We start from the raw sequence: 22,750 nt of genomic DNA, 5'->3' as shown, positions 1-22,750 counted from the left end.
AAGCCAAGGTAATGGAATTAACAAACTTGGTCAAGGAGTCAATCAAGTAGGAATGGAAGAGAAACAAACAGGAAGAAATGGTGTGCCCAGTCATCACATAGATGAGCAGATGACGCTCAAGGCGATACTACATGAGAACAAAGACACACTAGAAGGGCACCAGGTATGGCTGATGTTTAATGAAAGAATTCTGAGTTCAAACTCTATCCAGAATTCTTTCACAAGGTAAGTAACAGCATGGTTTAGCACATGGTTATTTAGAAAATTTTCTTTAAAAAAAAAAAAAAAAGAAAAAACCTCTCACCAGAGCCAGAAGACAGAGGGGATTTACTTTCCACATCCCTTCTGGTGCTTCTCAACTTTGAACAGTGGTACCTGTGAGTTAACTACTTAAAAGTGTCCAAAAAAAGAACAAAAGAATAAAGATGAAATTTTAAAAATTAAAGCTAATTTTCTCTCCAAGAAAAAAAAATGATAAGCAGTACACATAGCTGTTCAGAGACATCCATTCCTCCAGACATTGACGAGCCGAAATTAAAGCACAGAGCCCATGTGTCCTCGGCTGCGCTGAGTTGCAAGGAGCATTTGCTTGTTAATGCACAGAAAGGGGTTTCTGAGGGGTTTCTGTGACAGAGCTGGCCTTTCTCTGAACGTTCCCACCACTTTCTGAACCCCAGGAACCCAGCGGATGCTCAGCTTGGGTTCTCAACTTACCTTTAAGCACTGTTGTGGTTATAAAAAACTTAATCCCCAACAAACAATCACGTTAAACAGTCAAATGAACCACCTGCATGGGTGATGTTTGTTTCCCATAATGCACATGTTTAAAATAAATAAATAAAAGTTTCTTATAAAAACGTAAAAAAGAAATCACCCACCTCTGAAATAAACTCTTCAACAAGGAGCCGGTAGAGGGCGCTGGCAGGATCCCGCAGCTCTTCGCTGTATGGCTTCCCCAGAAGGTGGAGGCTGAATTCAGCTATCTGTTCCACAGCAGGCTGTGTGGGCCCCTCTGTTACCTCCTCAATTTCATTGCTGATCTGGATTTAGAAAGAATAATACATATCAGTATTTATTTATTCAGTCAATAAATATTTACTGATTACCCTCAGTGTTCCAGATACTACATTTAATGATAACTTTTTATGTAGTATTTAATTTTACAATAAATTAACTTTTAGGATATACATGAATGTTATAATCACTATACAATTGTATATCATTTTGCCACACATTGACAAGGAAGAGCAAGAATATTTCCATAGGAAACTATCAAGATGAGTAAGAAAACCGTTGAACATTCTATAATTTCATCAAAACATGGCTTACAGAGATGCTTCTCAAACATTTTGATTCAAAAATCCATTTAGACTCTTGAAAATAACTCGGCAACTCAGAAAAGTTTTATTGATAAGTATTACGGCTCTCAATATTTACCAACAAACTTTTCAAAAGATAAATTTGAAAAACATATACTAATTCATTTAAAAACAGCAGAGTAGTTGGGTATAGTGGTACATGCTTTTAGCTCCAACACTGGTAGGCAGAGGCAGGCAGATCTCTCTGAGTTCAAGGACAGCCTGGTCTACGTGGTGAGCTCCAAGCCAGCCAAGGCTGCATAGGGACACCCTGTCTCAAATATAATAATAATAACAAAGTAAGCAAATTTCATGAAAAAGTCAACAACACATGCTATAAAGCTGAAAATAGTGGGAAAGTGACATTGTTTATACTTTTGCAAATTCCTGAATGTCTGGCTTAATACAATATGGCTGAATTCTTATGTTTATTTCTGTATTAAATTAATCACAATGTACTATTCTAACAGAAGCAACATCTGTATAGACCAGTGTTTTTTATGAGATCCTGAAACACAGGCTACAGATGGAGACTAATGGCCTTAACATCCAACAAAAGAGCTGCTGGACACCAAAGTAAGCAATGATGAGAACAAAGAAACAACCTGCAGGATGCAGTGACTATCGCCAAGCACTGGGCTGAGCTCCTGGAGCTTAGCTGAAGAGAGGGAGGAGGGATCATATGAGCAAGGGATGTCAAGATCACGACTGGGAAAACCACAGAGACAGCTGACCCGAGCTAGTGGGAACTCATGGAGTCCAGACTGATAGCTGGGGTTCTTGCATGGGACCCAACTAAGCTCTCTGAATGGGGTGATACAGGCAGACTCCCTGGCAGCCTGCCTTTCTATGATGATACGCGAGGACTTCTGTGCCTGCCTGGCTTTCTGTGTGGGTGTGGAGGTGGGATGCCATGCCTGCCTGGCTATAGATAAGAGTGATAGAGAGGGACTGTGATGCCTGCCTGGCTTCCTAAGTGGGCACTGGGGATTTGAATTCATTTCTTACTTCTGCACCTCTAGTGTTCCCTCTACTGAGCCATCTCCCAACCCAGAACTGAACACACCTTTCAATAAGATGCGTCCATCTGCCTGGGCAGGGTACACTCCTTTTCTCACCCCGCACTCTCTGGTAGTGGACCCTCATCTCTAAGTGCCTTTTAGTAGACGAGCTCCTGTTGGTGGGGTGTATTTAAAAGGCGCAAGCACTTTCAGAATTTTAAAGTGAATAAAATCCATTTCTTTTCTCTCAAAGGATGTCAAGGCCTAATCTGCTAAGGGCTAGAAGGTCATATGTGTATCAGCATGAGAGTTTCCCAGAAATCCTCTATCAAAAATTTACCAATAAGACAGACTTATTGAGCTCTTCCAAGGGACATCAGACATCTGAATGTGCTGGATTTAGAATTCATAATATTTTTCAGAGCCATGCACTGTTTGAAGTCCTGTGCAGTCTAGAAATGGAATAAACCCTGTTAACCCACATCCTCCATATTAGAAACTAACAAAACAGAGCTGGACTTACGCTCTCCTCTGGTGACACCACACTGCTCTCTGAGGCCACCCCTGGAACAGCACCTAAGCAGAAAACAATACACACATGGCATTAGTCCTTGAGTAAGCCAGAATTCACATCAGGAATTAAAGACTTACTTCAAAAGTCATTCTTACAAGTCCTTTGCTTTCTTATACTGAAGGGGTTTTTTTTTAGTTGTAAAATCGAGACATTTGTAGAGGCTTCCTAGCATCTTAATAATTATGATTCACTAAACGAGTGGATGTTTTTTGTTTGTTTAGTGTGTCAGGCTCTAATATAGATACTAAGATACAAAAAGAAAGTCTCTATTTCTAGGGATATCTAGTTAGTAAAGGAAACAGGCACTAAAGTTCATAAATATGCTTGATTATGAAACTGTAGTTTGGCTATTATTTAACAACCATCAAAACGGAACCACATCATGCTATTCTATTTTTGTATATGCTCAAAATTTCTAACAAAAAGAAGTTTATATTTTTTACTAAAAATAATAAGGGCTTGGCTATATCCCTTGGTAGAGCACATCCCTAGTATGAAAAAATGCCTTTGGGTTCAATCCCTAGCAAAAAGAAAGAAGAGGGAAAGAAAAGAAAAGAAAAGAAAAAAAGGAATGGGGAATGAGTGGTGAGAGAGGAGACAGGAAAAAACAGGGAGAGAAAGAGACTGACTAATTTACATGAAATACAGAACTTGGGACTGGGGAGATGGATCAACAGTTAGAGTACTTTCTGCTCTTCCAGAGGACCCACATCAAGCAGCCTGTAACTCCAGTTCCTGAGGATCTGACACTGCCCTTGGTCCGATGCTCTCTTCTGACCTCCCCAGGCAATACATACACTTTGCATACAGACACACACACACACACACATGAGAGAGAGAGAGAGAGAGACAGAGACAGAGACAGAGACAGAGACAGAGACAGAGACACACAAGCAACAAAATTAAATTTTAAAAAATCTAAATTAAAAAATTATGAAAATCTTTTAAACTTTAAAAAGAATACAGAGCTTAAAGGATGTTCTACACCCCAGGATGTGTCAGAAAACCCTTGCACTGGGAAACTCACACAAACTTGAAGGTTCTACCTTCAACTTAAGTGTCTGTCTTAAAATAATTCATGCATCACACTCATGTTTTAAGGTATTTTCTGACTCTTAAAGTATGCACAGTATAATATACGAACCAAGTAAAAAATAATTTTTTTCTTGAGCAATACAAAAATAGGGGGAGAAACTGATATTTTTAAAATGTGAGTCAAAAGCTTATACTTGCCTGAAAAACTGTCTTAACTCTTTAATAGCTAGGAAATAAAGGTGAATGAAAGCAAAAAGCATACCTGTAAATGTTGAGGTATCACCAACAGGAACTGGGGATGACAACTCAGGCCTAGTAGGGGAAAAATGCAGGTATTAAAAATTACAGAAACCTGGGAAAGTATTATAAAATTTGGAACTTGGGTTCCATGGTGGTTTGAAAGAAACCGGTCCCCAAAGAGAGTGGCACTGTAAAGAGGTGTGGCTTTGTTGGAGTAGGAGTGGCCTTGTAAAAGGAAGTGTGTCACTGTGGGGGGTGGGCTTTGGGGTCTCCTTTTAGACTCAGTGTGGCAGACAGTTTGCCTCCTGCTGCCTGCAGATCAAGATGTAGAACTCTCCGCTCCTTCAGTAGCGCCATGTCTGCCTGTGTGCAGCCATGTTCCGCCATGATGATGATGGACTAAACCACTTAAACTGTAAGCCACCCCAATTAAACGTTTTCCTTTATAAGAGGTGCAGGTCATGGTGTCTCTTCACAGCAATAGAAACCGTAGCCAAGGCAGGTTTCCAAAGGAATTCTTTAGAACCAAATAAGGGTTCCCAAGCCAACATACAAAGCTGTAAAGTCAAAAAAAGCTATAACTTCATAACTTACTTATGTTTTATTTATTGATGCCTCATCAACATAGCCATCCTATATAAAGAACCTTCCTAGTTATAGCTCATTGTCCATTTTTTCCCCTCCAGGTAAAATCATTATGTGAAACTATTTTATTGCCTACTTTATCTTTGTCCCCACCCGCTTAATCCTCTAGAATATATCATCGGTATAGAAGTCTTGCACTCATTTGGCAGTTAGATTAAGTGATATTATACAGCTAGAAACTTTCCTTATTCCCAACGGCCACACTCCAGGTATTCAGTGCTCACATGTGGCTAATGGCCATCACATTAGACAAGACAATTAAGAGCATTTGCAGCATCACAGAAGGGTCTGTTTGCTCAATATTAGAAATCTAAACTCCAGGCTCAGAACACAGTTCAATGGAAGAGCATATGCCTAGCATGTTTAAGGCCCCAGCCTTGATCCTAATCTCTACAGTTAAAGGGGTGGGGAGATAATAATAAGAACTTCACCAGATTAAGAACTTGCCTACCCTTTCATTTTCCAATGTCTAAACTTTAAAAAGATATTTTTATAGGGCTAGGGATGTAGTTCAATTAATCGAGTGCTTGCCTAGCACACATGAAGCCCTGGGCTCACTCGGCAGTACCACATTAATTAGGTACAGCAGTTCTTGCCTGCAATCATAACTCTCAATGTATGTTTGAGGGAACATTAGTATAAACCATGGTAAGTAAAGCGTTTGTGAAGGTAAAGCAGAAGCATGTTCTTCACACCCTCAGGCACACATAGAAAATTAGAGAAACTGATTTTTAAAATATCTCACCAGAAAGATTATTCCAGTTTTAAAAACACCACCTGAAGGAGCAACTTATTAAAATCATTATACAAAACCTATCCTTATTGGTTGGTTAGAACATTTCTACCTGACATCACTTACTAAATGAGTAATCACTAGAACTTAAAGTCATATGACATCTGGACAAGTGATTTAGATAAGTACAGGAAGGCCTCAGTAACAGAAACCATCAAGAGGCATCTTGGGTTACAGGATGGGAGGGGACAATAAAATGAGGTTCAGAGACATTTAGAATACATGTTAGTATAATCGAACCTGAACAGTTACCCACAGGCAAAACCTTAGTGCACAGACAGAAATAATAACTGATTAGTAATTATTAATTATTACTACAGTAATAATTTGGGAGGCAAATTCATCAAAGTCAGCCCTAATTGCTCAATGCAGAGGAGCAATGTGTGTGCTAACATATGCAGTACCGTGTAGACCAGTGTGTGTGTAGTGCCAGTGTAGACCCATGTGTGTGCAGTGCCAGTGTAGACCCATGTGTGTGCAGTACCAGTGTAGACCTATGTGTGTGCAGTGCCAGTGTAGACCAATGTGTGTGCAGTGCCAGTGTAAACCGATATGTGTGCAGTACCAGTGTAGACCGATGTGTGTGCAGTACCAGTGTAGACCGATGTGTGTGCAGTGCCAGTGTAGACCCATGTGTGTGCAGTGCCAGTGTAGACCCATGTGTGTGCAGTGCCAGTGTAGATAGACCTATGTGTGTGCAGTGCCAGTGTAGACCGATGTGTGTGTAGTGAGCATGTGCAGTGCCAGTGTAGACCGATGTGTGTGGTAACACGTGCAGTGCCAGTGTAGACCGATGTGTGTGCAGTGCCAGTGTAGTCTGATGTGTGTGCAGTGCCAGTGTAGACCGATGTGTGTGCAGTGCCAGTGTAGTCTGATGTGTGTGCAGTGCCAGTGTAGACCGATGTGTGTGCAGTGAACATGTGCAGTGCCAGTGTGGCCTCTCACGGGCTGCATTACAGGCTGTTTTATAACATGGAATCTCTCATCACACAGACAAAATCATGCTTTGTCTTTCTTTTCAGAATTTTTCTTGAGACTTGGGGCTGTGAAGAGAGCATGAAGGTATTTGTTTCTAGCTGACAGGAACAGGAAGGGACAGTTTGAGTTTAGTCAGGAGAATAGAAGCAATAGAATGAGCTGATCTAGCCAGACCAGCTCCAGATGAAACCGATTCCACTCCTGCCAGCTCACAGGCTTTTACTCATTTCCCCCTTTTCTATTCCATTCTTAAGGCACTATCTTCAGGGCTTTCTTAGTGTGTGATTAAAAACAACCAAACCTCCTCCCAGTATAAACAAAAATAAATCTACATTTTTCCTCTTTGAATGCAGGTAGGGGAAAACTATGTCATCTCTGGAGCACAGTGACACAGAGCCGAATTGAGATAAAACGTATGTTAAGATAGCCATGATTATTTAATGAAGAAACCCTGGTCTTTGTGTAATGCATGGTGTGGGCAACTTGACCACATCACAATGCAGAAGTAATAAAATATAATGAAAGTCACCCTGGTGAGTTAATCCATCTTCCTTCTCTCTGTGTGCATGTATGGGTATATTCACACACACACACACACACACACACACACACACACACACACACACACACACACTGAGAGGGAGAGAGAGAGAGAGACAGAGAGACAGAGAGAGAGAGAGAGAGAGAGAGAGAGAGAGAGAGAGAGAGAGAGAGAGAGAGAGAACAGCACAAACACATATTGATTTTGGTATGGTTGCTTAAACAAAATCAACAAAATTAATATATGCTGTGCATGTTGGGAAGTTCGGTGCTGGGTCGTGGAGAGTCTATGAGAACTTGTAAATCAAAGCCTCTCCCCTCCAGAGGATTGTATACAAGGACTGTAGAAAGGAGCCAGGCACATTTCTTATTCTCTTGAGGAGATCCTACAGAAGGCCTCTGAAGGCTGCATGGTGGGTTATACAGGTAGAGACAGGCTTTAAGGGTCTCCTAAAATTACTTTCTTTATATTTAGGCTCACGTGAGGGAACTATTGTCAGACCTAGTTTGTGTTGCTGCTATGACAATTAAACGGCAGAACAAACACTTTACAGAGTGAAAGGTAATTTTACCAGAGATTACTATCTGAATATTGAGACTCAGATGGGTGTGGGTTTAAATCCTAAATGCACTCCTTGCTCAACTGGGTTGTCTGAAGTTATTTACACTGTTTCGTTGTATACTTTTTTAGAAAAATATAGTAAATGCTCCATAACTTGGAGATATAGCCTGATCTGGAGGACTAAGCACAGGCTGATTATGAAGACTCAAGAGAGGCAGCTTAATCTTGATCTTTGAAGAGCAGCAAGTAGCTAGTCACTTGTCCGGCAGAAGAGAGGGACGTGTTCCAGTTTTTTTATTCTGAAAGCTATTTGGCCAAGTGGATCAGTGAGAGGCAGAGAGACCCACCAGCAAACTTTATACTGAAAGAAGTGCTTATTGGTTGTAGGAATTGGGAAACTATGAGAAGACAGGCAGAGAAAAAGATAACTGGAAACAGAAGAGAAAGAAACTAAAAAGCAAGAGTGATGGTGGTTGTGGGGAGAGGGAGATTCATTTTCTTTGAGGGTGTGGCCAGCAGCAGCTGCCCACGCTCCTGCAGAAGATCGCACATCCATGTGCATACGGGCAGCACTAACTGGACAGCAGGGAGGAACTGAACAAGAGCTGGAAAGGGGTGTGCTGGAGGGGATTCAGGGAAAGCTGGAGGCAGAAGTGGGAAGAGGATATGACCAAGCTATGTGTGATACATCAGTGAAATTCTCAAAGAATAAATGTTTTAACGTTTTTAAAAATAGAGGACATATTACTTTAAAAATCAAAAATAAAAGAGAGGGAGGAGGGAGAGAAAGAGTATGCGTGTGTACTGGGAAACAGGATGAAGAAGAGAAGCAAAATAAGGCACCTTGGGTCCAGCAGATTGTGGATGTGAAGAAGATGGTTTTTCCAGCTCTGTCATTAGGATGGAAGTTTCACAAATAGACTAATGGCCAACAGGCCAAGAGGGAAAAGAAGTCCCCCACAATGCCCAATCTCAAATCTTAACACAGACTCTGTGGCATCACGAGACAGATGAATGACCAAGGCCACAGAGTTCACTCTTCTCCTGCCTGTGTTCTATTCAAAAACTCCTGTGTGTATACTCCAACTATGTCTTGACTTTGTTGTGGAAGCTGGATGTCAGGATCCTGGCGTGTTACGTTAATTTTTTTAATCTACTGCTGATTTACTATGTAGTTTCCCACATGTTGGTACTGATATTCTGAAGATGACTGGAATTTAAGCTTCAGTCACTGTCCTCACCTTTTGAAGTCTGCTTTACATAACCGCTGCTTAGAAGCCAGAAAACATCCTGGCCTGTGCCTAATAGCCAGACGTGAAGCACACTAACAGATTAATCTATGGTGTACTGGTTTTTTTCATACTCATAAACTCAATAAAATAATCCAAACAACTTCCGAGCATTTAACAACCTAACCCTCTCTAAGATAAACCTTTTCAGTGTTGGTGTTAGCCTTAAGCTCAGTAGCAGCAGGTTGTTCTCGCCAAGGCAGACTTCCATTGAATTATCCAGGAAGAAACGAGTCGGCTCCTGGTAAGGCCAGACAGTGAGTGAGCCCAGTGGCTATGGTGATGCTCTGGGAAGGGAGATGGCCTCAGAGGAACAGCTTTTGGGACTTACCCACAGGCCTGGTGTTTGCAGGAGCTGAAAAGACATAGGAAAGGAATGGCAGAGTAAGTGTTGGCATTCGTACAGCACCCCTATGTTGCCGGGTGTCGGATTAGGAGGAAAGACATACCTGCTTGCAGCTTGCTTTGTGTAAGCCAGCTTCTGAGGGAAACAAAGACATATGGCTGAGTTAATAGCAGAGATTGCACAGTGAATAAGATCTACTCCACAGAGGTCACCAGTGCCCTAAGGAGGCAAAAGCTAGGCCACTAATCTCTAAGGACAAGCAGATGATGGATGCAGTGCTGTGGTTTTTAAAAAGTGGCGCAGGAGAGAAAGACACTATGAGACAGAGTTCAGTGGAGAGGTTATTTTATTGGGGAAAAGTAAATGGGAAAAGGGGGGAGGGGAGAAGGGAGACCAGCCTCTGAAGACAGGAGTGGCAGAAGAGAAGAGAGAAGAGAGAGAAAGACAGACAGACAGACAGACACACAGACAGACAGACAGACAGAGAAAGAGGGAGAGAAAGGAGGTGGGCATGGCCCTTTTAAAGGGAACGTAGTGAATGTGCACGGGAGGTGCTCTTAGTGGCTACAGCTGAGGATGTACACCCCAAGATCAGGCCAGCACAGATGCCTGAATACTAACAGCAGATACTGACAATGTCAAGTTTGTTTCTATAACCATGCAAGCATCCTAGCATTCTGTCTCTGCTTATGTGCCCTGATATTCCTGTGTACTCTTACTTCAAAAAAAAAAACAAAACAAAAAAAGAGTGTACAGAATATTAAGATGGATTCAGAAGGTCTAGTTTAAAGTTCCCATTTCTCCTCCCAGTTATAAGCACACACCCCATGTCCTTTCTGGTTCAAAGGGTCGGTGTTCTCATCTGTTGAATGGAAAGAAAATTACCTAAATCACTCTGAAATATCATTAAGTAATTTGCTCCTTTTCTTCCTCTACGGTCCCTCCCAAAATAATCTGCCACTTATGTATCTAGTTACCACATCAAAGCTGGTGAATATTCCTATAATTAAAAACCCAGACCACCTCCTTTGCTTCATATGAAAACATCAAACAATGCACATTTCTCATGAGCAGTGAAGATGTATGCTTCAAAATAACTTCGCCCTTCTTGCCTCATCTGCAAGGAGCACAGTGACTTTCCTGCCTGATCCCTGATCTTATTGACTCCCATTAAGGACTGGGAGGCTCCCAGCACTGTTATCCCATCCTGTTCCCATCTAATCTGCCACAGCCTGTTGTAGAATATTTGTTTAACTGCGTAAAGATGTGTTCATTATATTTGTTTAATAATGTAAAGAGGAGTTGCTGTTTTGCCTTGACTGCCTAAGGCACCTGATTGGTCTAATAAAAATCTGAACAGCCAATAGCAAGGGAGGAGGTATAGGCAGCACTTCTGAGCAGTGAGAGCAAGTGGGAAGGGGAATTTAGCCTGGGAAGGGTGGTGAGAAAGAAAAAGAAATGCCAGGGAGACACCAGGGACCAGACAGACAGACAGACACGGAGGAAGCAGGAAAGTAGGACATACAGAGTGAAAGAAAGGTAAAAAAAAAAAAAAAGCCCTGAGGCAAAACATAGATGAATAGAAACAGGTTAAATTAAGCTAGAAGATCTAGTGAGACAAACTTAAGCTAAGGCCAAGCATTCATAATTAATAATAAGTCTCGGTGTCTTTATTTGGGAGCTGATTGGTGACTCAAGGAAAATTGCAACAAGAACCCCACAAATCCTGTTTCTTTACTTTTGTCCATCATGTTCTCTCTCTGTCCCATGGTCTGGTGAGGAGCCTCAGTGGCTTTCTACCTGGTCTCTCTGTCAGCTGACTCTCTGTAACCCTTCAAGTAGCCTTTAAGAGTTCAAAATTGGGCCAGAGAGCTCAGCAGGTAAAGGCCCTTCCTCCCAAGCCTGACTGAGGTCAATCCTGGCAGCCCACATAGCAGAAGGAGAGAACTGACTCCTAAAGAAGTGCCATAGTTCCCCCCTTGTTCTCACTCTCACAGCTTATTAATTAATTAATTAATTAATGTGAATTTTTAAGACCAAGCTTTTAAGCCAGCTCCTTCGTCTTATCCCCTTACAACCCTGAAGTTTCCCGTCACACACAGAGCCAAATCCAAGCCTCTTAACACTCTCCCCTTCTCCCATCTGACCTGTCATTTCTAGCATATCCCTCTACTACACCAGCCCAAACCATTCCCTATAAACACAGTTTATGTTGTTCCCTGCATCTGGCCTGTCCAACCTCTTCTGCCTACTCACATTTACCCCTTTAGACTCAAGCCAGACAGCACATCACCTGTCTAATCTACAAGCTCCAAGTATTCATTGAAGCGTATTTCCTAGACTTTCAAGTTAAAACTAAAGTCCCACTTGTAAGCAACACATTTTAGTGTAACATCACAAAACTGTTATTAAGTAGCCGGGCGGTGGTGGCGCACGCCTTTAATCCCAGCACTCAGGAGGCAGAGGCAGGCGGATCTCTGTGAGTTCGAGGCCAGCCTGGTCTACAAGAGCTAGTTCCAGGACAGGCTCTAAAAAAGCTGCAGAGAAACCCTGTCTCGAAAAACCAAAAAAAGAAAAAAGAAAAAAAAACTGTTATTAAGTTAATAACCCCTTATATATATTTCTTGCTTTAGTTGCTGATCCAATATTGCAGACACAATTTGAAATACACAGGGATGATATAAATATGAATACATGATTCTTTTCTTTGTGGAAGTCTTTTGGATCAATAACCACTGGAATGGAAGCTCCATAACACAGGGGAAAACATGCTTTGAGAGTTTTGTTTCGTTTTTGCAGTGCTACTAATCAAACACAGGGCCTTGCACAGGATACCAAGCTCTGTACTGCTGAACAATATTCATATCAAAAATATAAATTTTGGGAAAAATGGCTCTGGGTTACAAACGATTTTGTAAATAAAGGGTAAGCAATTTATTTATTGTCTTTATTTACAAAATGAAGACTACCTTGTAAGGTTGCTGTCTATTAGCTATAAGATATGGGAGATACGGATGACGCATCTATTTTCATAATTTCTAAAATGAAGCAGTTATAAATATGACAGAGAAAAGGCAGACACCGTGTCTTGACTTGAACTGTGACACACCATGGCAAATAGATGAGTTCATTTTAAACACATAAAAAATTTGCACGTCTGCAAAATGTTTATAACCCTATAAAATCTGTCTTTGGTCCACCCATGTTTAGTAAACTATCCGCCTACCCAACTTTCTCCCACTTAATGAGATCACCACTGTAAAACCAAGTGTTAAAAGAATATAGTGCATCTTCTTTACTAGAAATAAAATTTAAAAATGAAAGACTGTGATGATTCATCTTGTTTCTTTTAGATTCACTCTTATTTCATAAGAATCAAGCAAAATAACCCAGAGCTATTCATTTAGTAATAATTTTTCAGACCTACTTAAACAACTGGTTTTAGCTATTCATCCAACAATTATTTTCAGTATGTAATACTTACAGCCAGTACTTGAAAATGATATTCATAAACTTCAAAGATTGCAGGGAGTAGAAAAATACATTTGGCTATTACTTTTATAATTTTATTTCAACAAATATCCATTAAATAATTTCTATAATTTCTGATAATAAAACATAGCAAGCATGGCTGGCAAGATGGCTCAACAGGTAAAATCATGTGTCCTGCAAACCTGATGACCTGATTTGGAGCCTTGGAGCCTATGATAGCTAATCTTGGTTGTCAAGTTAGTTATGTCTGGAATTAATTAAAACCCACACAGCTGGACAAACCTGTGAGGGATTTTTCTTGTTTAGAAAAACTTCAGTTAGGAAGACCAACCTTAAATCCAGCTCATTTGAGGTCTGAAAACCCACCTCACTCTGGACCACACCCTCTGGTAACAGCCCATATAAGAGGACACGGAAGAAGGAAGGGCTTGGTTTCTTGCCTGTTTCCCCTCACTCTTGCTGGCAGACTGATCTGTCCTGCTGCTGAAGCATTCTTTCACTGGTTTTAGAAACTCTTTCTTTGGGATTCTAACATAGAGACCAGCTGTGACATCCAGCCTCATGTTGAACAATTATGGGATTTTTGAATTTACTGGTGGCAGAGAACCATTGTTGGACTAGCCAGACCACAGGCTGTAAGTCACCCTAGGGATCCATTCTAGAAGATCTGCTCCTCTAGAGAACCCTGACTAATACAGAACTCATGTTTGAAAAGCCACGTACAGTGGCTGCATCTGTAACCCCAAGATTCCTAAGGCAGGATGGGAGAAACAGAAGAATCAGTCGGAAGTTCATTTATTTTGTGCTGAAGCAAAAATTAAAAGAGAGACCTTGCATCAAAAGCAAGGTGGAAGGAGAAAATTGACTTCCAAGAAGTTGAACTCTGCCCTATGTCTGCCATGGCACATGTGTGTACACATGCATGCACGTCCACATACATACACACAAATAAAAACAAATTGAACTAAAACCACATTCATACTTTATTACATGTGCTAAATAAACTATATTCTCTAACTTATTTAGAATGACTACGATCCATTCTGAATGAACATATAAAGCAATTTGGCAATAAAGTTTAACTCACACAGATCCTTATCGTTGAATTTTTGCATAATATTATTTTGGTACATTTACATCTATAAACAAGGCTGCGGCTGTTTCTGGATTAACAGTGTTCATTATGAAAGGCCAGAGCTAGGAACAGAAGACTAAGCTATACCCTAGGGCAGCTCACTCGGAAACCTTAAACCATGTTATCTTCTCTTCCTTTAGCCATGTACAAGAATGCCTACAACAATCTGACAATTTCTTTCTTCCCTGCAACACTTACCTTCGTGATTAAGCGTCTATGTTCTACAGACTGGCTGAACTGGGTGCCCATTTCAAATACACTCGTGCTTCCATCCTCGCACAAGTCCATCCAGTATCGATATTCCTCACGCCCAGGAAGTCGATCCCAAAACGTCCTGAAGGCTTCCCAGATGGCTTCCTGGCACACTGGAAAGTAGAGAGAGATGTGTAGAAAAGGATAACATGTTCTGTGGGTCTCATGATGATCATGGGACCACTCACTCCCATTGCTCTGAAACACTTTTGGCCATATCATCTTTTCTGGAAGGTCATGAGGATGGCATTCAGCTAAAAACATCCTGCTCAAACTTTCCAGTTCTGAAAAAAAAACTTGTATCTCCAACTATTTCTTTATAAGGGGCATTAGCTCACCTCTTAATGAATATATGTTCCTTGTTTATTTTTTCATTCAATGTTTATGTCTCATGAAAATGGAACTTAGATTTAATATACTGTGCTGAATCTGTTTTATTAATAGACACTGTAATGTGAAGCTCCTTTTTTTTTTTAACTGAAGTCATAACTTCTCAGCTTTTCAAAAGATAATGATGCTTTTGGATGCCTAATGACCTAATGCTGTACCCACAGAGCAACCCTTGTCGGAGGAGCCTCTTCTTCAATAGATAATAGTTAATACAGAGACCCACAACTGGTCAACATGCAGAGAAGAAGAAACATCACAACACTCAGCCTTATGGAATGTCTACATCACATTCCTCCCCTCAAGGTGTGAGGATCTATGCAGAAGAGGGACAGAAAGATTGTGAAAGCCGGAAGAGGTGGATGACTTCAAGGAAACTGCTTTCTGACATAACACGCAGATGCACATATGAACACATGGCTGTAATAACATGCATAAGACACACACAAGCCAGATGAAACCCTAGCATAGAGAGGGAGATCAGAACAAAGTCCTGCTTCTAGCTCAGAGCTATTGGTATTCATTTGCTGCTGTGAGGGAAAGTCAGTTTTCTTCAATAGAGTGCCATCTGGTATACCAACCCATTCCAGGGCAGGCTTCATAGCCAGGAGTAGTGACTTGAGGGGTTTTGGGTTTGGTTTTTTAAGAGAGAGGAAACATGAGATTGGGTAAATTGAGAGGTGGGGGGATCTGGGAAGAGCTGAGGAGGAATAATATGGTCAAAGTACATTTTATGAAGTTTTCAAAGAATAAAAACTTTTAGAAAATAAAAGAGAGAGAATGACATTTTAAAAGAGCCAGGAGGTTTTTGGGTAAAATGCAGAAATGCAAATGAATGTGATCTATTCTTTGGAAAACTTACTGGACATTTTAAAAGGAGCATTTGGAACTCCTCGGGGCTTGTAGGTGGAGGGCACACTGCAAGCCAGGGAGAGAATGTTCACTTTGGGTTGTCACTCTCCAGCAAACACAACTCATGCTTGAAAATAGGAGATAATAGTCATTCACTTTTATACAGGAAAAGGAAACAAATCCAGTTCAGGTGCACTCCTTGGCATCTACGCAAGCAAAGAGAAAAAATGTGATTGCGCAAGAACTTGCATGAACATGTGTGAAATGGCTTTATTTACACTTGCCAAAGCCTGGAGGTAATAAAGATGGCCTTCAACAGAAGAATGGAAAATAAACTCTGGCAAATCCACACAATGGAATATTATTCAATTATTATTTCAAAATGAGCTTTCAAAGCATTAAAATTATGCATGCTGCCAAATCAACAAAACTAATCTGTATGAGCCCAACAAAATTTGTGGAGAGGCAAAAGTGACATTGGAGCACTGGACTGAGCTCCCAAGGTCCTGATGAGGAGCAGAAGGAGCGAGAACATGAGGGAGAAAGTCAGGAACGTGAGGGGTGCGTTCACTCATGGAGACGGTGGGACAGAACTAAAGGGAGATCACCAACTCCAGTTGGAATGGGACTGATGGATCATGCGACCAAACCCGTCTCTCTGAATGTGGCCAACAGCGGGGGCTGACTGAGAAGCAAAGGACATTGGCGCTGGGCTCTGATTCTTCTGCATGGACGGGCTCTGTGGGAGCCTTCTCAGCTTGGTCGATCACCTTCCTGGACCTGGGGGGAGTTGGGAGGACCTTGGACTTAGCATAGAGTGGGGAACCCTGATGGCTCCTTGGCCTTGAGAGGGAGGGAGGGGAGGTATGGGTGGAGGGAAGGGGAGGGAAGGGGGAGAAGGAGGGGCGGGAAGGGGAAAGAGGAGCGGAGGGAGGGGGAGAGGGGGAGGAGGAGGGAAGGAGATGGAAATTTTTAAATATAAAAAAAAATAAACCATGAGAATGAAAAAAAAAAAGTGTGGGGACTGTAAAAAGGTGAGTGTCCCTCGGGGGTTGGGAAGGAGGGCGATGAAGAGGTGGAGCTGTTCTGAATAATGCTGTAACCGTTGGTAAGCATCATCATACCTTCACCAAAGCCCAATGAATACACAGCGCAGTGAACTCCAGTGTAAACTATGAACTTGTTAATAATGCGCCAGTGTTGGACTATCAATTGTAGCAAACGTACTGTATTAATATAAGATGTTAATGACGAGGGTTTAAGGAACTTTGCACTAACTTTATGGACATCACGCTCAATTTTTCTCTGAATCTGTAACTACTCTGAAAATTTCATTGGTTTCAGAAACACATTAAGTAAAAATTATCTCCAGGAGGCTTAAGATAGTGCAGCTGTTAAGAGCAGTGGCTAGCTGCTCTTGCAAAAGAATGTAATTCAGTTCCCAGCACCCATGTGGTACCCACAGTTACACTTAACTACGCTTCCAGGGAATCCAGTGCCTTTTTCTGGTCTCCAAGGGTACTAGACACATGTTGCCTATACAGGCAAAAAAAGAAAAAGAAACCCTCATACATATAGCATAAAAATAAACATTTTCTAAAAAGATTACTTGCTGCTCTTAGAGACCCTGAGTACTATTCCCAGCACCCACATCTGGCAGCTCATAACTGCCTGGAACTCCAGCTTTATGGAGTTAAACACGTTCTTCTGGCCACTGCATGCACCCACACACATGGCATGCACTCACACAAACACACACTTGTGCACATGTCCTAAGGAAGCCACTTTAAGATGCTCTGAACTAGTAAGTAATTACAACTAGGTTTCAGAATACAACATTGTATTATAATTTTAAAATTATATATTTATAAAACTTTTGGTTATGGTGTTTATGACAGCAATAGAGACAAAGCTAGGAGCTTCTTTTGTTAGATTGTGTGTGTGTGTGTGTGTGTGTGTGTGTATGAATAGTTGTTTTATGTGTAATCTACCTCCCACATGGATCTTACTACACATTTAATATAATCCTATCAGAATAATGGTTGACGTCTTTGTGTATATTAATGAGTTAATAGTAAAATTCATTTTTACTATAAGGATCCCAGCACTCGGGAAGCAGAGAGGTAGGCAGACCTCTGTGAGTTCAAAACCAGCCTGGTCTACAGGACAGGCTCCAAAGCTACGCAGAAACCCTGTCTTGACAAAAATACAAAATATAAGCAATACGTTCCTCCCACTCGATCAGCAATACTGTTGCTTTCTTAGGATCATCAAAGGCCCTACAAGTTCTGGTGTTTACTAAGATCCTTTGAAGATATTACTATTACTAATATCACTCCCATTTCAATGGTAACAAAATAGAAGTTTGCTGTGCTTAATGGCTTGTGACAGTAATCCCAGTACCTGGGACACTGTGGCAGGAGGATTGTCACAAGTTCAAGGCCATCCTGAGGCACATGGTGGGTTTCAGGTCAGCCTGAGATAAAAAGTGAGACATTTTAAAGTATTTTTGAGAAATAGCATACTTCTCCTGGGGGTTGGAAAGATGGCTCAATGATTAAGAGTCTTTACTGGTCTTGAGGAGGAGCCAGTTTTGGTTTTCAGCACTAACACAGTGGCTCACTACTGTTTGTAATTCCAGTTCCAGAAAATCTGATGTCCTCCTTTGACCTCCATGGGCATCTGTCACAAATATGGTACACATACGTACATGAACAAAATACTCAAACACTGTGTGTGTGTGTGTGTGTGTGTGTGTGTGTGTGTGTGTGTTTGAAAAGAAAAGAATAACTTTCTTGAAGACACAGAGCCAGAAAACCTACAGATCAAATATTATATGGGTCCTGCTAACACTAGAAGAATCATTTGTTGTTCAGCTGAAATTCAAGTTTTAACCGACTGCCCTGCATTTTTATTTCCTAACCTGGCAGTGCTATACATACTTCATGAAAGAGTTATGGACGGCTTCAGCCCATCCTGCATTACTCCTGCAAAGAAGCTTTAAGCAAATAGAACCACACTCAGCTTTTGAGTTCCCATACCCTCCAGGGCCACCGGGAAAATGTCAACTTGTTCTTCCCAGTAGGTACAGATGGCTCATCTGTGTGCTTCCTGCAGATGTACCTCGGCTCTTCAAGCTGTCTTTGCAGCACCCGGTGGTTCCGGTAAACTGTGCCTTCATTTCATTTTGTTCTAATTTACAGAGATCTACCTGCTTCTGCCTCCTAACTTCTGGAATTAAAGTCATGTACATATTGGGCCAGCTGAGCTATTTGATTTCTTGTTTGAAGTTCTGAGTTCTTTATATATTTTAGATCTTAATCCTTTGCTAGATATGTAACTAGCAAAGATTTTCTCCCATTCTGTAGATTCTTTACATTTCCTTGGCATCTGCAGTATCTTATTCTCTGCCCCTTGTCAGTTGTGGGTCTCTGTGTTATCCACATCTACTGCAGCGAGAAGCTTGTCAGATGAGGGTTGAGAGATGGTGTCTATCTATTAGTATCAAGGTGAGCATTAGGAGTGGTTAATCACTGTGCCCATGGAGTAGCATAATAGTAGTAGGGGCCTCTGCTGTGTCCACCTATAGCTTGGCCTTATAATGGTGCCAAGTATGGGTTCCATCTTGTGGTGTGAGATTTAAAGTCCATTAGAAAGTGTTGGCTAGGCCAGCCTGCTCTACAGAGCAAGATCCAGAATAGCCAGGACTATGAAGGGAAACCCTGTCTCCAAAATAAATAAATAAATAAACAAATAAAACAAAAATGTAGCTGATTGCTCCGTGATGTTCATGCCACTATTGCACCAGTAGGGATGTCTGGGAACAGAGTTCCCACAGCGGGATAGTGTAGGGAAGTCTGTCGCATGGTGGCTAAGACTGATGATTCCTGTTTCTTCTGATAGTGTGCATAGCACCGTCCAGTACTATGAAAGCTGGATAGGAAGGGATGAAGTGTCCAGGTCAGTACCAGCTTGATTCTGCCATGTTCTATGATTCAGTCATGTGGTGTCTTCAGTAATAGGTGTTACCATGGAGTCTGGAGGATAACCACAAGCAATGGCAATGCCAGCAGAGATTTCTTAGCCTAAAGGAACAGATGTATTGCAAAACTCCAAGGCTCAGAGACCATTATGGAAAAGGGGAACAAAGCCAGAGGTGACATTATCTTGTTGGCAGAGCAGGGCAGCTACACACAGGAGCTCACAGTGGTTATGGCAGCATGCAGAAAACCTGTGCAGGCCCAAACCAGACCAAATGCCAGCATGGAAGTGTGTGCACCTCCTGTGTGCCTGGTGCCTAGGGAGACCAGAAGAGGGCACCAGAACTCCTAGGAATAGAGTTACATTTGGTTGTGATCCACCACATAGTGTTGGAAATCAAAATCTGGTCCTTTGGAAGAGCAGTCTGCACTCTTAACATGGGGACTTATCCCCAGTCCTTCCCCAGTTTTCAAAAGCATAAGAGGTAAAGTATTGTTTTCTACCATGGTCATAATAACAGCCATAGTATAACGCCTGGTTTGCTTTTCTGAGGTCCCTATTCTTTCTAATTTTTTTAATTATTCCTTTTATTTTTTGAGAGGGTAATATCATTTCCTCCTTCTTCCCTCTCCTCCCTCCAAATACTTCCATATACCCTTCCTTGGTCTCTTTCAAGTTCATGGCCTTTTGGCCTTTTTTTCATTAATTGTTGTTACACACACACACACACGGGGGGGGGGGAGAGAGAGAGAGAGAGAGAGAGAGAGAGAGAGAGAGAGAGAGAGAGAGAGAGAGAGAGAGAGAGAGAGAGAGAGAGAGAGAGATGTATGTATATATTCCTAAATACATAAGTATAATTGTTTAGTATGTATAATGTTATTTGCATGTATATTTTCAGGGCTCCTTTTCAATAACCCAACTCACAGCACATGTATTTTTTAATTCATTATTTCAAGGATGTCTTATTTTTCCTTTTGCTAACCTCTTCTTTTTAGCAGTACTTCTTGACTTTATAAAAATAAGAGCAAAACAATCACAAAACAGAAGAAGATTCCTTAATGGTTGGCCCTTCCTCTTTACTGTGGAACAGATAGCTGAGACAGCTGGATATTCTGAGCCATTTAAAATTAAAATCCAGGCAGTGTAAATCATCTTGATACATGACTCACTGCCGTTCTCTGGTCCTTCATGTCCTCGGTCACTTTGCAAGCTCACTTCCAACCTAGGGTCCTACACAATACTTCTAGGTCTACGATTCCCTTTTAACAAGAAAGAAGAGCCAAGTCAAGGGTGGTGGTGCACACCTTTACTCCCAGCACTTGAGAGGCAGAGGCAGGTGGATCTCTGAGGCTAGCTTGGTCTACAAAGTAAGTTCCAGAACAATCAGGGCTGTTACGCAGAGAAAAAACTCTGTCGTTTTAAAAAAAAAGAAAAAGAAAAAGGAAGAGAAGAGCCTTTTCCTGAGTAATAACCTCAAATACAATCAAGACTAGCATATTCACAGGGGCTGCTAAAACACTGTGCCATGTTATATTAACATAAAACATTACATATATGAAATGTTTTCACTGCCATTAAATTTTTATTTTTTAAAAAACTATAGTGTAGAAGAGAATGTAGAAAATTAAGATAATGAAATAGCAGCTGAGAAAGACAATTGTACAAGCTGGTGCCAGGGGAAATAGTGAGTGCTCAATAAACAAATGGATGAATTTTAATAGGACAGTCCTGATTTTACAATCATTCCATAATCAACCTCTACATTTAGCTTAGTAACATCACATTCATATAATAGCACTTTTTATTGGCTGTTGAATACATAAAAAGCAAAATTTGATAAATCCTTCAAATGTCTAAGGCATATGGACAATGTTCAATTAAGTAACGCTATCAAATGTAAGAAACATAATGTGAATTCACACGGCAGAAGATATGAATCCAGGATCATATTGCATAATCAATAAGACAAAAGCCAGGTGAGACCACTGAGAGAAGAGTCATCTCCGGCATGTCCAAAGTACACAATCAAGAAGCATGGGAGTCTTTGTTTCTAAATATGTGCTGTTGGTATATGTAGGTAAATTACCACAATGAAAAAGAAAAAATATATTTAATATATCCAGTAACACAGCAGTGCTTTCAAATATACTAAAAAAAATTTTAGATATTTTCTATTACAATAATTTACACTTTTCTCTCAATTTATATTAACATGATTTAGTCCTTTTCTCACTAATATTTGCTCATTATCACCTTTTTACTATAAAAACGCACAACAAATGTGATGGTTGAGTGTCATGAAGGAGTTCAAGGGTTTGGCTATCTGCTTACCTCGGGCTTTAAAATAGTTCATGTGGTTGGCCACCGCCTCTGTAGCGCTTTCATTAGGGCAAACTTTGACTCCATTTGGGAACAGAATTGATCTCCGCCTTCTAAGCAGCCACCTGCTCTCTGCCTCTGTGGGCTCCAAAAGCTGCCTGTTTCTGGGAAGCAGGGAAGGGTCAATGGACTTCTCAGGCAGAAGCAGGGAGACTGCACGCGTGGGTTCTTGTATCACTTCTGCAGAAAAGATGGTCTGTTACTACAGAGAACGGCCTGGGAGCAGAACCCGGGGCTTCCTGGGAAGGAGAGGCAGGACAAAAGGCAGCAAATAGAGACATGCTGACATTTGCTCCAGTTAAACCTTTAAGGCAATGCTTGAAACACAGGCATGCACATGGAAGGAAGACATACTCAAGCTTTTTCCCATCTAGCTAGTAATCCTTTAATTCAAGATGGTTTTTAAAATAAGTACACACCAAATTTCAACGCGAGGATGTAAGGTTTGAACTAGGAATTATTACCCAAATCATGGGAGGTGATTTCTAAATCTAAAGCAGTTCAATAAAGCAATAGTAAAGATTAATAGTCATATTGTCCAACAACAACAATGTCAAATATTACTATTTTGACTGTATTAAGGGTCCCCAAGAAAACAAGTATTAGTTTTGAATTACCTGAGAATGATACAAGATTTCCTCCTGCCAGAAAAAATAGCAAAATACCCAGAGAAATCTTCCCTAAAAGAAGAAACATAATCATTTAGGCCAAAACCAAAGAAATGAGACAACAAAATGAGCACCTGAAGTTTGGAGATTTCCACTAACAAACATTCACAAGAAAAAGGCTCGCAGTTAAAAGTTTATGTCTGGGAGTGAGCAACCACTCTAAAACCATTGTCAATTGACATAAGTTTAAAAAAAAACCCAACAACAACTCGTCCTTTCAGAGTAGCTCTGGCTTCTTTTCTG

The 22,750-nt window shown here is 41.0% G+C and overlaps 1 protein-coding gene across 1 annotated transcript in view; it reads right to left on the bottom strand.

Annotated features, from left to right (window-relative positions):
- The window catches only part of Impg2 (interphotoreceptor matrix proteoglycan 2), a 57,291-nt gene extending 34,750 nt beyond the window's left edge, over positions 1-22,541 (bottom strand). The window contains exons 1-8 of the mRNA XM_038345908.1: positions 22,457-22,541; positions 21,792-22,019; positions 14,187-14,353; positions 9,465-9,496; positions 9,347-9,370; positions 4,231-4,280; positions 2,883-2,935; positions 879-1,040 (exon numbers count right to left, since the gene is read on the bottom strand). Coding sequence (XP_038201836.1) covers positions 879-1,040; positions 2,883-2,935; positions 4,231-4,280; positions 9,347-9,370; positions 9,465-9,496; positions 14,187-14,353; positions 21,792-22,019; positions 22,457-22,541 — 801 coding nt within the window. The remainder of the gene's footprint in view (positions 1-878; positions 1,041-2,882; positions 2,936-4,230; positions 4,281-9,346; positions 9,371-9,464; positions 9,497-14,186; positions 14,354-21,791; positions 22,020-22,456) is intronic.
- Between the last annotated feature and the right edge of the window lie 209 nt (positions 22,542-22,750).

Source organism: Arvicola amphibius, chromosome 10 (genome assembly GCF_903992535.2).
Source record: "Arvicola amphibius chromosome 10, mArvAmp1.2, whole genome shotgun sequence".
Classification (NCBI taxonomy): domain Eukaryota; kingdom Metazoa; phylum Chordata; class Mammalia; order Rodentia; family Cricetidae; genus Arvicola; species Arvicola amphibius.
The sequence above is the reverse complement of the archived record's forward strand: the minus strand, read 5'-3'. Positions and strand labels throughout refer to the sequence as shown.